The sequence below is a fragment of the Manihot esculenta genome, chromosome 5 (genome assembly GCF_001659605.2).
Source record: "Manihot esculenta cultivar AM560-2 chromosome 5, M.esculenta_v8, whole genome shotgun sequence".
In the NCBI taxonomy this organism is placed as follows: domain Eukaryota; kingdom Viridiplantae; phylum Streptophyta; class Magnoliopsida; order Malpighiales; family Euphorbiaceae; genus Manihot; species Manihot esculenta.
The window spans coordinates 1,728,849-1,746,010 of NC_035165.2; the positions used below are offsets into that span (position 1 = coordinate 1,728,849).

The window sequence follows — 17,162 nt, forward strand, 5'->3', positions numbered from 1 at the left end:
TTCATAATTATGGATCAATGAATGTGGTAGCTAGAAGCTATTGAAGCCAATGATTTGCATCAAACATGGATTTAGATTCAAATTAATTAACCTTAAAAAATAATTCATTAATTACAATTGGTTGGTTTTAGAATATAAGCAACAGTTGGAGAAATCTATCTAGTGTAGGGGACATATGCTCTTCTTCATACATCTAAATGAGTTGTTGGCCACCAATCAATTTTAATAATTATTCATATCTAAAAAAAGAAACATATATATTTATTTATACAAGATTATGCATGAAAATGAAAATGAAAATGGCAAAAAACAAGACTAATCCTGTGCAGGGTTTATGAAAGCTGCACTTTAATATTTATTTCCAGCTCGAATCAAATCTTTAGAGGAATTAAAGAATATCATCAACTCAAAGATCATGGGTTTTTTGCTTTAAAGGTGGATGCTTCTTCTCTCCATACTATTATTATAATTATAAAAATATTACATATATTCTTCTTGTTGAGTTATAACAGCAGCCTTTCGGGTATCTCATGTAATTAATTTTTTTTTTTTTTTACTTTACTGTTTGTGTTTCTATTGGCTTTAATCTCATGACAAATATCTGTAAGTTGAAACCTAATGATCGAATTCATTCTAATCAATTAATTAGCAAAAATGAAATGATTCCCTTGATTTTTGGACAGCTGTGATGTTTTATCACCAATAAATCATTAGACATATTGCCTAATTTAGCAATCGTGTCTATATAGATGATCATGCTTAATAACTTGATTAATTAATTAATTAAACAGAAAGAGGCAAAATATTTCAAGTCATTGTATGTTCATCTTGTTTCTGTATTAGGGAAGACAACTGACATTTGAAACAACATAACTTAATTAATTAATAAATATTCTTGATGATATTTATGGATATTTCAAAGGCAGAAATCTTTATGTGGGGTCCAAAATTTTAAGCTTTTTATGAGTCAGAAGAACAAGTGGCAAAGGGAAGCTAATATTATCCATCAACAGTATTTGTGCATGCCTAAAGAAGCCAATCAAAAAGAAAAGAAAATGACCATGCTAGGGAAAAAAAATATATTATCTTCTTTTTTTTTTTATTGTGTTGTGTTCAAAGATTCAAAAATATGAAAAAAAAAAAAAATTCAAGAATCATTTAGACCTTCCCCTACCCATAATAGCTAAAGGAATTTGTTAGATTATGGCATCCAATTATATCCAATCATCAATACAGTTTTTGTTTTGTTTAAGCTAAGTGGGTTAGGCCTTAACCATCCCACTAACCTACTATGCTACATTCTTTATATTTATTACCCAAATCGTACTTTTCAGCATCCAAATCTAATTCCATGGTTTCTCCTTCTCTCAATCTCACACCACTTTACTTCTTCATTAATTTTGAACATCGACTCTACCACTTCCTTTCGAAGAAACTTCTGCTTTGTTGAGTTGAATTAGGGTTTGACTAGATTGTCTTATCCATTTTCTTTATAATTAGGCTAATTAGGTAAAACATTTTTTATATGAAAAAAATGTACTATGCTAGTCAGGATTAGAACCGAACAAGAAAAAATTTTAAAAATCTCAATGTCTGAATAAACTATTTATCTTTCTTTCTCACGAATAATATTTTTAAAATAAAATTTAAAAAAATAAAGTAAAAAATAAAAATTATCCACGATATTATTAGAATTTATCAATCATTTTGAGTTTATTGAAAAATAAATTTAAAAATTATTTAAATAATTTTTAACTGAATTGTTACATCTAAATTAGTTAATTTAAAATATAAAAAATAAAAAAATCTATTTGATATTCTTATATTTAGAACATAAGATTTACAGTGAGTGGGTAAGTTTGATTCGGAAAGATCACCTCTCTTCTCTTTTATCCTTTTTTCTTTTATCCTCTAGTGACTCGTAACTGCCATCCTATGCCACATATCTTTGTCATTCAGCTTTGTATGTACGGAACAACCGTCCATGCCAGATGGCCATTTAATTTCTTCCGACGCCCTCGCTAATAGAGCTGCGCGCTTCTCTTACTTTTTATCATATCACCGAGCTAGACTTTTCTTGGGTAGGCCACATGCGCGGTCAGTTCAGTCCACTTCACATCACAGGGTTAGATAACGCGATGTTCAGCCGTTCTCACCGTAGTGAGAAAAATCTACCATTAGTGAGAGAAATCCAGCGATCATCACTATTCAATCTCATGTGCCAATATAGAAGTAAAAATAATGTTCCATTCCTTAACACCCAAGAAATTTCTTTCTTTGGCCACAACATGTCTATGTATATACAAACAAAATTGAACGTTATTATGATGGTTTAGTCATGATTAATTGGTTATGTATGAATATTCTTTAATAAATACTAAAAATTTAACCTTAATAGATACGTAGTGATTTGTATATAAATTTAGGCAACTTGTCTGAATTCACACAACTAATTTCCAATGCCTATGAGACAAAGGCATCCATAGAAAGATTCGGATCATACCTCATTTCTTGATCAACATATAATATGTATATATGTTATGATGGGATATAGACTTAGAGATTAATCAATCTTCACCCGCTACATGATTAAGAAACTTCCTTGTAACTCCCCAGCAGCCACCAAAGAAAAACAGGTCTTTCTCTTTCTAATATAAAATCAAGGAATAGTATAAATAAATTAAATTAAATTAAAATCTCCAATCAATTTGAGATTCACTTTTCATTTGGAACAATTTATTTAAAAATAATAATAATTTAAATGTTTAAAACTTAGTCAGGGAAGAAATTGATGGGCTCCTATCCCTTAATTTTTATTAAATGTTTATTTAATAATTGCAGAGTTGAAAGTCTTAATGGAAAAACAAGTGGGTCAAATTGAGTTGGTGAAATTCTGTCTACATCGTGTCATGCAATGACCTTGTTTTAGTCTTATGAAATGACTTTGTCTAATCATATATTTAAATTTAATTTTAATTTTAATTTTTTTTTTTTATAAAATTTTTCCAATGGGTCATCTCATTTCACTTTACTAATTAACCCCAATCACTACATAAACTATATATTTTATTTTATTTTATTTTATTATTTTCCATGCCTTGTCACAGCATCAAAAACATTTCAAAATTTTCAATTTTTACCGTTAAAAAAAAAATAAATGTAAGCATCAAATTATTCACTTTTATTACAATGGAATAATACTAAAAAATAAAATTGAAAAAAATAATTAATTTAAAATTATAAACAAAATGATAAAAATATTTTTCTAAAGGAGCAATTGAAACGAAGGACATTAAACACTTTCCCACCGTGTTTGGTAAAGGAAAAATAGAAATAGAAAATAAAAAGAAGTCAATTTTATTTTTATCTTTATGTTTACATATTAAAAGAAGAAAGTAGCTGTCAAATATTTATTTTGTCTTTTATATATTTGTAATTAAAAAAATGATTTAGAAAGTAACAAAAAATAATTTCTCATTTAATATTCAAATTTTCTTTAATTTTGACAAAAAAATTATTTATGAATCCCGAATAAGTGCAGAGGGAAATTAAACAAGGTGAAAACTCCTCTGCTTTTTAATTTTATTTTCTCTTTTTCTTTTTTTCCAAAACCCAAACAAGGTGTTAATCTCGATTTCATTGAAGTTGGTAATAATTGTATTATTGAGGAAACATACAACCTGAAACACAAGTCCCAAGCACTGAGCAGTGACCACACCTAAAAAAAGTCAAAAAGCTTTGAGTCTTTCATCTTTAAAGAGCAAAGCGATAAAAAAATAAAAATAAAAAAGAGCAAAGCAATAATTTTATATGAAACAATAAGTTAATAAAACATATATGAATAATTTTAAGAATTAATATTTAAAAATATTTGTTTTGCAAAAATATTAAATAATTATAATTTAATAACACTTTTTTTTATATATACATTATATTAATTTTATCGTTTTATATAAGGCTTTAGATTCGAAAAAATATCCATTTGACCGCTCGGTTGCTGATAGAGCAACAACATCAACGGTCAGGGATTGCTGATCGTGCAACGTTGAAATCGAAGCCGTTAAACGACTGGCTATAAGGGTTTAAGAACGTGACGCACGTTGGTCCCACATTTGACAGTTAGGCCCCAGTTCCTATACAAATACAATGGTCTCACTCCAATCCTGAGACATTGTATACGGTGCCATGTGTGGTGTCTGATAATTTCATGTTCCTTTTTTGCCCTTCCAATTCATTCGCAACAATCCAAAAACCCACAGGGGCAATTACTTTTTCTTTTTCCTTTTTTTTAACCCTCAGTGAATGCCACGTGCAAGCATCTGCATTTATTACAGCCAGAAGCTTCGGAAAGCGGGTAGTATGATTAGTCACCGTCATGAACATACACATTTTGCATGAAACCGACGCGTGGCGGTTGAACAGCCATGCTTTATTGTACTTCAGCGCTATGACGGCCCCTTCTTTTATTTCCCATTGCCATACCGCGTTTGGCTTTCCCCATTTTTGCTGCCCAGAAGCGGTGACTGTGAAGGGCATGAGTGCATGGGTCTCATGTGCTACCCTCTACTAGGGACCCGACATCGTAGAGCCACTCTTTTCCTACGTGTCATTCGATGAAACCTGAATTTTACACCCCCCATGTTTGCCCGCTCTCTTGCAAATCTCACGCGCACCTCTTTTCACGCTCCGGTCCCCACAATCAAATTTAGCTCGCTAACAGCTGTAGTGAGACTTTTTCGCAAACCGAGGTTTTTGTTTATATTGATTTTTTTTTTCTTTTATCATGACAATCTTTTGTGTTCCATTGACCTCAAATTTTTTTTGATATTATTTAAGCAATCGATTACATAAACAATCTTTTCTTAAATGTCTACCAACATGATCAAATGTCATCCGTTGGAAAATCTTCATTAATAATATTTCGTGAAGTACATGAATGCTCTACAAGAAAATTTTATTATGCTTGATTAGGCTTGTCCTTTTAAAGTGATGTAGCTAGAGCTTGTAATTGTGTTTAGAGAAATTTGTTTATTATTTTTAAATAATAAAATCCTATCTCCCACTTTTATGTCATTTTGACATTTTCCTGGATTTTTAACTGGGACTAGTTATCGATGAAGCAGTATAGTTAAGACATGGCGCATTCATTGGCCTTCGTATACGGCAGTACTCCCCGACAAGTGAACGTCATGATCCCACGCGAATGGAGCGTGTTTCTCACGCGACCCTACGTGGAACGATACCTTTCTACGTATCGTCATGCACTCGTGGCGGCGCTTCTCAAAATTCCAAAACAATTTCATTTACTTATTATATAATCAGTTATACGGTCCTACCTCCTAGTATAAATGTATTTATTTATTTCTTCTCTATTCGATCCTCTATATATATCCCAGCCAACCTCTCTCCTTTCCGCCCCAAAAACCCCTTCTTCTCGGTGTGCTACTACCCCTTCTGTGTCTTCTCCTCCCAAGCCTGCCATGAGAACCGACGTAGATACCCTCTGGGTCTTTGCTCTGGCCTCCAAATGTAGAGCCTTTACACAAGAAAATATTGCATGGTCACTTTTGATCATGGGTCTCGCTTCGCTAGCCATTGTCCTTCTTCACTGGGCTCATCCCGGTGGTCCAGCTTGGGGAAAACACAACCTTAAGAAAGGATTTAAAACTGGTGCTAGGACAATTCCTGGTCCGAGGGGGTTGCCTCTTATTGGCAGCATGAACCTAATGGCTTCCCTCGCGCACCACCGGATTGCTGCTGCCGCCAAAGCATGCAAAGCCAAGAGACTTATGGCTTTTAGCCTAGGCGATACACGTGTTATCGTGACATGCAACCCCGACGTTGCCAAAGAAATACTTAACAGTACGGTGTTCGCAGATCGTCCAGTGAAGGAGTCTGCTTACAGACTAATGTTCAACAGAGCAATTGGGTTCGCTCCTTATGGAGTGTACTGGCGTACCCTCAGAAGAATCGCAGCTACACATCTTTTCTGTCCGAAGCAAATAAAAGCTGCTGAGGCTCAGAGATGCATAATAGCTTGTCAGATGGTGGACATGTTGAAGGACCATGATCAAAATTTTACAGTTCGTGGATTACTTAAACGTGCTTCCTTGAACAACATGATGTGTTCGGTTTTTGGACTCGAATATAGACTAGATTCTCTAACTAATGAAGTGGAAGAGCTTAGAGGACTAGTTGATGAAGGATACGATCTATTGGGTACCCTTAATTGGACCGACCACCTTCCTTGGCTAGCAGACTTTGACCCCCAAAAAATCCGGTTCAGATGCTCAAGCCTGGTGCCAAAAGTGAACCGATTCGTGAGCAGAATCATCGCAGAACACCGAGTTCCAAGAGGTGGCGAAACCAGAGATTTCGTGGATGTTTTACTGTCTCTTCAAGGCCCCGAAAAACTATCAGACGCCGATATGATCGCCGTTCTTTGGGTAAGCAAAAGCAAAAGCAAGAGACAGATATCGTTATCATTATTAAGCATATGTACCTTATTGATATCTTTGGCACAAAGATGTATCTTATTTGTTGTTTGGTAGCGGATGTGCCCTTAAATTATTGTGTATCACAATAACAAAGCAAATCAAACGTTTTTTCGTACTGATCATTATATGTTCATGTGTGCACAGGAAATGATCTTTAGAGGCACTGACACTGTGGCGGTTCTGATCGAGTGGATACTAGCAAGGATGGTGCTTCATCCTGATGTTCAATCAAGGGTCCATGATGAGCTGGACAAGGTGGTGGGTAGATCACGGGCCGTTGCTGAGTCTGATATCACGGCTATGCTGTATCTCAACGCGGCAGTGAAGGAAGTGCTGAGGCTGCACCCACCAGGCCCACTACTCTCCTGGGCCAGGTTAGCCATAACTGATACAGTCATTGATGGGTATCACGTGCCTGCAGGGACCACTGCAATGGTGAATATGTGGGCCATAGCAAGAGACCCAGAATTGTGGGCTGACCCACTTGAATTTATTCCTGAGAGGTTCGTGGCAAAAGAGGGCGAGATGGAGTTTTCCGTGCTAGGGTCGGATCTTAGGCTTGCGCCTTTTGGGTCGGGTAGGCGTACCTGCCCGGGAAAGAACCTGGGATTAACGACGGTAACCTTTTGGGTTGCGTCACTGTTGCATGAATTTGAATGGCTACCGTCCGATGAGAATGGTGTTGACTTATCAGAGGTGCTGGGGCTGTCCTGCGAGATGGCTAATCCGTTGACCGTTAAAGTACGGGCCAGACGGCACTAAATTAAGCCTCATTACTCCTTTTATCTTTATTAGTATGATCAGAGTTCAGAAATCTTAAAAATCGATCAACCATATGATCAGGTTGTCTTGGGTGTGTCTGTTGGGTGTCGCTTTTGTTAAGGTATCTCTTTATAAAATTATATGACTTGTTTTCCACTCATGTAAATACGGGTGAAAAAGTAATACAAATTTCAACTTTTAATCTTCACTTCAGCTTCACCGATTATTGCTAAAAATTCATAACAATAAATTTTTTTTTTTTAAAAGCGAAGGTGAAATTTCATATTAAAATTGAGCCGCAATTATTAAGCGTTGATTTGAGCATATACATTTAAAAATTAATGATCGTATGAAGCCGTCATTCTTGGATCGGGACAGGTCGTCTGAGGATGTAAAGTTGCTTTCTTTTTCACCAATCGCATGTGGGGTCGCGTATTTTCCTATATTTACCGAGGTTTATGTGTCACAAGCTATCTTTCAGGATTGCTGCTAGACCCAGCCCTGGCTGGCCGGTTTACGAGCATAATTGATTTGACTTGATTTGAAATTAAAACTGAGATTGAAATTGATGAAATTCAAATTTTACCTAAACAAACAGTTCTTTCATTACAAAACTTGATGCATTCTATTCTTATTTGTAACGGCAAAATATACTCTTAAATTTTATTAGAAAAAAATTATTACTTCTTAAATTTAAAACATCTCATAATAGATCTAAAAAAAAAATTCTTTCATTGCAATTTTTTCTTTTAAAAAAAAATTGTAATATCTAAAATTTAAAAAATTTCACCACACATTTAAATTATTTAAAAATAAAATTAAAATAATATCACAATTTTTATAACATTTTTAGTAATCTCTTTTACGAGAGTGAATGGGTATGTGAGTAATTTACTTTTGAAATCACTTATGTTAACCGTATAACCACCATACAAGCTCTTATCAGATAAAATTTAACAACTGATTAATTTAAGCTGCTTAATTTATTTATTGCATAAACTGGTTAAAATCAAGGGCACGCGCTGTGTTTAGTTATATGAGAAACGTTTAAGACACGGCATTGACCTGTAGAATTATTATTAAGGTATATAATCATGGAATTGGACATTAGTACACTCAAATTGGACAAGTGTTTTTATATGAAAATTTTGTTCTTATTGCTGTGAACACATGATTAAAATCATTAAAATTTGTTCATAACAATATGCCTATTACATCAACTACTGCTCTATAAGGCGTCATGGATGATGGTTGAGGGCCCATGATCACTGTTGTAAATACAATTTCCCTTTCATAATTTCCTTCTTTTCTGGACATCATATATATAAAACATAGTTTTGTTTTAAGAATTCTTCTATTACAACACAGTTTTTTTAACAAATAAAAAAAAAAAAGAAGATTTATCTTTTAAAAAAAATAATAATTTTGTTTCTTGAATCAATCATTTCTATTATTAGGAAGGAAAGAGTTCTTTCTAGCAATGTAATCATTAATAGTTTTGCCTTTTTGTGATCGTCAATATTGAAATCAGCCATTGAAGCAATGATAAAGCTGATGAAATATGCACAAGAATTAATTAAAGTTCAATCACTAGCTATTGCTCAAGAATATTGATATAATTAAGGTTTAGTTATAAGAATAATGATTTAGTAGGTCTTAATTAAGAAGGGTGATTACATATATTGAGTAAGGAGTTAATTATAAATGGAAATGATGAGTTAGTAGCAGAGGAAAATGGCGATAAGAAAACAAAATCTTACGTGTACAAGGATGATAAATTGTTGTCGAGCATTTGGATCTCATGGAATTAAGACGGTTAAGAGGAACATAAAATGGAGACAACGAAAGTGATGTAATGAACAAAAATTGAAGGGCTTTTATATATATATATATATATATTTTCTCATGAAACTGAAAGAGACTTACCACCAGCAACAGGCAACAGATGGTGTGTGGTTTGTGAAGTAGACATCAATGTGTATGGTACCAACACATCAATCCCCGCAACACCCTCTCCAACCCTTTAGATCTCCACTCCCAGATTGCGACCCTCTTGAGAAATCTAAGCATAACCCACCAAATATTTGAGGTGACTTGTGTTTTGGATAAGAAGCAATGGAGCTTCAATTCTGGAGCTATGGCTACTTCAAGTCCTTTTCAACATCCCCATAGTCTCTTTTATATGGATGGATGCTTTCTGCTTTGTTTAATCTTTTGAACCCTTCTTCATCCTTTTAATTAATTAATGAATACTCATATTGTTCTTTAGAAAGGGTCAACTTGCTTATGCTGAAAGTGATCCCAATCAATTCAATTATACATATCTTTATTACATTTACAATTAATAATTTTGAGCAAATGGAGATATGTGTTATGACCAGTTGAAATCGTCAAGTGTTTTACAATTATATATAAAGGAAGAAGGGAAAGTACGTTGATGTGGATTAGGGTTTTAGGCATCAAAGAGTTATGTATTGGAGTGGGCTAGTGTTTAGCCAAAAGCATGTATAATGAAACAGCATGAATAGGAAAAAGGGAAGGCTCATCATGTCATTAACCTAATAATAATGACTAAATACAGATAAGGATGTTGTACTAATTTATAATTAGCTTTGTTGTTCATATGCTGTTACAAACTTTCCCATCTTGTCTAGCTGGTGAACTTACTTCCCTTTACAATGTCTAATCTACTTTGCCATTTAACCAATGCAGCATATCCCACAAATCTAGCACAATTGAACAATTAATCATACAGATAATCCTTTTTTTTTTTTATTAATTTTCTTGTGTCGGCAGCGTCAGATTTCAGCAAACCAGGTTACTTACTGACCCTTTTTAAATTTCTGCACATGTTCATAAAATTAATACATAGCTTATCTAGCTTCTATTTTTTTTCACTGGGCCTCCCATGTATATATATTTATACAGTTATTAAGTACTTGGAGTGGTGTGATCATCAAAATCATGTCAACAAATAAATTCAGACCCACATAGCTAATTGCCTTTGTATTATTAGAAAACATAGCCATTTCTGATGTTTCATACATTTTTATTACAAGGACACTTTATTATGTATATATATCGATGACATTCCAACTATTGCCAAGTACTATGTCTTATACCTGTTTTTTGTTAAGTTTCCCAAGAGTTGATATCTAGAATGTGTTGAATTGTATTAAATCAATTCTTTAATGTTGTTTTAATGCTGTTTGATCTTGTAATAGGAGATTTGGGTGTTATTGTCTTTTGAAGCCATTGTTAGAACCTTTCATGTAATTTTTACCTTTTTTCTTGTAATAGTTGCATGCTATTCTCGTGGCTTACTCTTAGATATAAAAGGAATCTTTGAAGCTTCTAGACAGTATGTAATTTTATAATTTTCAAAAATAAAACTTCAGGAAATATTTTTCTCTCTCGGTTCAAACATGATATCAGAGCTAGGATTTGGCTCACGGCAACACATTGTTCCTTGTATGCGAGTGAATCTGAGAGCTCTCAAGAGATCTGATGATGACGGAATGAAACAAGCAGATATCGACGGTGGTGCCGAAAAAGAGACAGACCGTGATTCAAGAAATGGGAGATCCTCTAAGCTTGCAACTTTTTGATCGTCCAGGTATGGCTTTGGTCTCTGTACCTCTCATAGGAACTAACTTTCAATCTTGGAATAGGGTTGTTAGAATAGCCTTAGGTGTCAAAATGATGTTAGAGTTTGTCAAAGGAACAGTTTCGACACCTAGTAAGGATTCTAAGGGTTACGAAAAGTGGAGAAGATGTGACTTCATGATCACATCTTGCATTCTTAACTCCATCTCCAAAGAGTTGGTGGATGGATTCATCTATATTGCTTCTGCTAGAGACCTCTGGTTAGAGATCTGTGAAAGATTTGGAGAATGCAACAGGCCTATGATATATAAGTTGCATCGAAAAATTTCTCCTATATCTCAAGAGAATGCTTCTGTCTCTGTCTACTTTACTAAGCTAAAGAGATTTTATGATGAGCTTAGCTCAATGGAAACTCTCCCTATTTGTATCTGTGGGGTTTCTAGAGCGATTACAGAAATAACGAGTAGAAACAGACTTATGTAGTTTCTAACGGGTCTAAATGAGGTTTTTGGATTTGTAAGAGATAAGATCTTGGGAATGGATTTTTTGCCAATAGTAAACAAGACTTATTCAATGGTTATGAATTTTGAATCCCAAAGAAAGATTATGGGAGTCATGAATGATAGTTCTAAGTCCCTTGTGTTATTCAATAAGACACACTCTCAAACCCAAACAAGAACAAGGAGGTCTAATATAAAAAGGGAATATTGCACTTATTGTAACATAGATGGGCACGTACGAGAAGGATGTTTTAAACTAATTGGATACCTTGATTGATTAAAAACTAAAATCAAATCTGGCACACAACTAGTTAAGGGACATGATAGCGGTTGTCGAAGCCGTAAAAAATAAACCTATTATCAATCAACAAATAAATTTGCAAATAGTGGCAATAGGGTCGAACCATAGGGATTTGACACCAAATATCTTCCTAATAATGACTAAGACAAGTAAATAGCAAAAATAAAAAGGGGGTTTTATTTTGAAGATGTACTAAAGCTAATTAACAATAGAAAGCAAATAATTTAAAGATGAGTAAATCAATAAGAGAAAAACTTCTAGTTGAAGTATGGATCTATTTCAGATTGTTTAGAATTGATCATTGATTCTTTAACACTCCTATTTATTTCAATAAATTAGTTTAGGATGTGGAAGATGCTTCTCACAATCCAAATTCCTCCTTAGTTCTAGTTTGATTAGGAAACGTTCGCTAATCAAACACTAGTTAACAAGTTGCCAAGGAACGTCCTTGAGACTTTTTAGCATCGAACAACTGTTAACTGCATTAAGACTTAGAGAAACCTAATTCTAACCTTGCCAACCGCGTGGTCAAGTTTAGATTATGCAACTTGATTAAATGTGTGTTTAAATAATCTAAGCAATTACGGACCTAAATTATTCAAACAATTGTTACTCAAGCAATTAAAAGCAATAGGCCTAAATTGATTCTAAAAGCAAAGCAACAATTATAGAAAGATCAAATTGCATAAATATTGAAAATAAATAGAAGTTTAACAATGGAGATTTAAATCTCCCAATTCTTCACAAATCTGAATTTTCCAACTTCAACTAGAAAGGAATGGATTTAGCCACTCATGGTGGATAAAATCACAAAAGAAAAGAAGAAAAGAAAGAGATGGGGACTGCCGCAGGCTTGCTGCTGTGCTTTTGCAGAACTGCCGATGATGGAGAGAAGATGTGTTTGCTGGTTTAGGCTGCCTCCTTTTATAGGTGAGGAATCCCAATCCAATTAGGTTTTGGAATCCTAAATTGGATTGGTCCTTGTCTTTGATTTCTTCTTTAATTGTGAATAAATCTTCTTCTTGAGGAGGTCTATCTTGAGAGTGACTCTTTGAGATGCCCTAGGATTGATCTTGAAGTGTTTGAGAGGGGTTAGGACTTCTTTATTTTAAATCTTGAATTTCTACACTTTCCCGCCTCTGCTGTCAATTTCTGCTATCAATGTGATTGGGGCGGTGATTTGGACAAATCGCTGCCCCAATCGCTTTCTGTGAGTCAGTCTAGTTTTTAGCTTTCTGTCTCTGCTTCCTCCGCTTGATTTGGGCAGTGATTTGAGCAAATCGTCATGCCCAAATCATTTCTGCGTGTTGCCTCCGGGTTTCTGTTCCTGCGGGTGACTTGGCCAATTTTTTGATCCAATCAGTCTCCTGTGAGATAGTTCAGGTTTCTGCTTTAGCTTGATCTGAGCAGTGATTTGGCCAAGTTACTGACCCAATCACTTTTCTTGTCATTTTCTGCACTTTTTCTCCAGTTTTTCAATTTCTTCATTTTCTACAAAAACAATATAAAAACCATAAATTAGGCTGAAAAATGTCTAAATAAGCAATAATAAATATAATAAAAATGTGGCTAAATTATGCTTGATCAGGACATGAAAACACTAGAATGGTGGCTACTGTAGAGGGAGCTGACACTGAAGAGAATAATCCTCTAGACTACCCTGACACATCAACCAGAATTAATGAACTAACATCTATATTAAGTTCATTAAAGTAAGAAGTTACACAGCTAGTGAAGGGCAAGGGTGTTCGAACCCCAAGTACCTCAATTGAACTATACTCTCATTTAATAGATTTTGCCGGTAAATCCAATGTTTTTAAAACTTGCTATGCATAATTATATAATGATATTAGTTGGATTTTAGACACTGGAGCCACAAATCACATGTGCTCAGATAAAACACTGTTCATTTCCCTGCACCCTCTGCATAAATAAATTTCTGTATGCTTTCTAGATGGAAACACAATACAAGTATCACATTCTAGAAAACTAAATCTTTTTGAGAAATTGATACTTGACGATGTTTTCTATATCCCTCATTTTCAATACAACTTGATATTTATTAGTCAACTTGTGAATAACTATGCTTATTGTGTTATAATGTGTCATCATTATTACATCAAACAGGATCCATTGAATAAGAGGGTGGTGACCATAGGAAAGAAATAAGGAGGCCTTTTCAGGCTGAATCAAATGAGTTTCTCTCATACTGACATTAAATATTGCTTAGCTCAGATCATAAACTTTGGTCTTGATCTTCATAACTTTGTAAATACCATGCTTCCTATAATTGATTCTAATAAAGGAAGCCTCATACCTTCTAAACATATGTATAATTATGTTGTGATCATAATTGATCTGCATGATAGATTAGGCCATGCATCTGTAAGCAAACTCAAACACATCAAGGACATAAACATTAGTGATAGTTTTATAACCTGTTGTCTTGTAACGATCCAAAAATCGGACCGCTACCGGCGCTAGGATCCGGGTCGACTTAAGGCCGCCGGGACCCGTAGCAAGCCTAACATGCATCCTGTAAACCTGCTTAATCCCATACATGATCAACAACATACATAAAAATTAAATCTTTTCTTTCCATATACATCAACCAAACTCAACCTGTGCATATACATTAACATAACCTTGATCCCTCTATGGGATCTCATCAGTGTCCCCAATGGGTGACACAACAAATGCTGAGTTGGTTTACATAAATGACATAAAATAACCAAGATCATGTATTAAAAGGGATTGCAACATCTATGGTCAAGCACACCTCTAATCATCCATAAACATCATTATATAATTATACTGTACTTAAGACATTACATTACAATTTGATCATGTCCATTGCTAGCTATTACATAAACATGACTTCTTTACTCTATCCGGACTCCCGCTCTATACTGTACCTGCAAGCCTGGGGGTAAGGGAGAGGGGTGAGCTAAAAGCCCAGTGAGTAGGACTATAAAACATATTAACACTATGCTCCAATGAAATGCATCATAACACAGACAATTCACATAAGGGTTGGGTGAACTTGTCACCAATTAGTCCAAGTTAACATAGTGCCAGGCCGTAGCATGGGGTCCTGGTCTTCCTGTCATAACATACATTACTTACCATTTCCCCAGGGCCTCCTCTGGGCTCCTGGTCTTCGAGTCTCATAACCGTGCCAGGCCGTAGAATGGGGTCCTGGTCTTTCCTTACATAGTGCCAGGCCGTAGCATGGGGTCCTGGTCTTCCTGTCATGGACTAATTGGGTCATCCAATATTCACCCACATCAACAACAATCGATGCAATGCGGCATATTCGTGGAAACTAATGCAATCATCCTATTGCACAACCATGATGCATGAAACATGATAAAACATTTAATTTAAAAGATTAAGTTTAGTTCCACTCACCTCTGGCTGACTCTGACAACACCGAAGCAGCTGAACTCACTGCTGGGGTCCTCGGTTCCTCGGGTCCGAACCTACACAGGTGGACTCAAATGAGGGACCAAACATACCTGAACATAACTATAAACTACTCCCCAAAAACCCCCTAAAGTATCATGAAACAACCATACAAAAACATGCAAAGGAGGCCTGGACAGGGCACTTTCGGCGGCAGGTTCGGCGGCCGAAAGTCCCTCCAGAGCCGAAAGTCAGGCAGGTTCGGCGGCACCTTCGGCGGCCGAAACTCCCAGACAGAGACGAAACTCATGCATGTTCGGCGGCACCTTCGGCGGCCGAAACTGCCAGACAGAGACGAAAGTCTCCTTTCGGGGGCAAGCTTCGGCAGCCGAAAGGCTGCCTCCCCAGCCACGTTCGGCGGCCGAAAGTTCCTTCGGCTGCCGAACCTGGTTTCTGCCAAAGGGCAGAAACTTGGCTCCCAATGCACATTTCGCCTCCAAACTTATCAAACATGCATCAAACCTATTCCACAACACACAAACGCAAGCATACATGTTCCTAGGGGTCTCAAACCATCATAAACCCCATCTACAACACATCAAGCATCCACATTGTTCAAGAACACACATTTATACCCATAAACATACATAAAACCCTATCAAAGCTCAACTATCCTAAGCATGCATTTCTACCCAAAGAAACTTCATAAAACTTGTTTAAAACATATAATGAACTTAAGATCGGCTCTTACCTCTTGAAGATCGAGAGAGACGACCCAAAAACTCGGAGTTGGGAGAGATTTGGTTCTTGAACCTCCAAGCTCCAAAACTTTGCTCAAAAGCTTAAATCTTCAAAACCAAGTTAAAACAAGTGAAAATCTTGAAAGATTTAGAGGAAGAACATCAAAAATGGGTGAGGGACGGCGGAGAGCTCACCTTGGCCGAAAATGGGGAAAAGCTCGCCCGTTTTCGGCTAAGGGACCTTTTTATAGTGGCTGGCCAGACCACGTTCGGGGGCCGAATGTGCCTCCGCATGCATGCCATGTTCGGCGGTCGAACTTGAGGTTCGGCGGCCGAACCTGGACTTCCCTCACTTATGCTTTCGGGGGCCTAAAGCACACCTGCAACGCATGCATGTTCGGCGGCCGAACTTGAGGTTCGGCGGCCGAACCTGTGTTTTCCTCCAATGCTATTTTCATGCAAAAACTCATTTTCTTTCACGCTTAAAACATAAAACACATTAAAACATTTCATAAAAACATGGTTTTACCCTACTAGAGGCTTCCGACATCCGAGATTCCGCCGGACGGTAGGAATTCCGATACCGGAGTCTAGCCGGGTATTACATTCTCCCCCCCCTTAAGAACATTCGTCCCCGAATGTTCCTCAACTAGTACATGTAAGGCATACAACATAAAACACATAGAGACTAACCTTAAAAGAGATGAGGATATTGCCGGAGCATGGACTCCCGTGTCTCCCAAGTGCATTCTTCCATATTGTGGTGGTTCCACAGGACTTTCACCATCGGAATTTCCTTGTTTCTTAGCTTTCTGATCTGGGTGTCTATGATCCGCACTGGCTGCTCAACATAGGTGAGATCCTCTTGGATCTCCACATCAGGCTCACTAAGAACCTTGCCCGGATCTGACACGAACTTTCTCAACATAGAAACATGGAAAACCGGATGGATTCTCTCCATTGAAGCAGGTAAATCCAGCTTGTACGATACATTCCCAATCTTTTGCAAGACTTCAAAGGGTCCGATGTACCGCGGAGCCAGCTTACCTTTCTTCCTGAACCGAACCACTCCTTTCATTGGAGACACCTTGAGCAATACCAGATCCCCCTCCTGAAACTCTACTAGTCTTCTGCGGATGTCTGCATAACTCTTCTGTCTGCTTGCAGCAGTCTTGATTCTTTCTCTGATTAAGGGTACCACCCTGCTGGTGATCTCTACTAGCTCAGGCCCTGCCAAGGCCTTTTCTCCAACTTCTTCCCAGCAAACGGGTGACCTGCACTTCCTTCCTTATAAAGCTTCATATGGAGCCATCCCGATGCTAGCATGATGGCTGTTATTGTAGGCAAACTC

At 36.3% G+C, this 17,162-nt stretch overlaps 2 protein-coding genes across 2 annotated transcripts; both read left to right on the plus strand.

Annotated features, from left to right (window-relative positions):
* The first annotated feature begins 5,398 nt into the window (after window positions 1-5,398).
* Window positions 5,399-7,467, plus strand: LOC110614889 (cytochrome P450 78A9). The gene is made up of 2 exons (XM_021756579.2): window positions 5,399-6,446; window positions 6,642-7,467. The coding sequence occupies exons 1-2, from the start codon at window positions 5,481-5,483 to the stop codon at window positions 7,257-7,259; spliced, it is 1,584 nt and encodes a 527-aa protein (XP_021612271.1). The 5' UTR covers window positions 5,399-5,480; the 3' UTR covers window positions 7,260-7,467.
* A 3,368-nt stretch (window positions 7,468-10,835) lies between these two features.
* LOC110614546 lies at window positions 10,836-11,348 on the plus strand. Its single transcript, XM_021756106.1, has one exon. It carries the CDS (start codon window positions 10,836-10,838, stop codon window positions 11,346-11,348), a length of 513 nt encoding a protein of 170 aa, XP_021611798.1.
* Window positions 11,349-17,162: the final 5,814 nt, after the last annotated feature.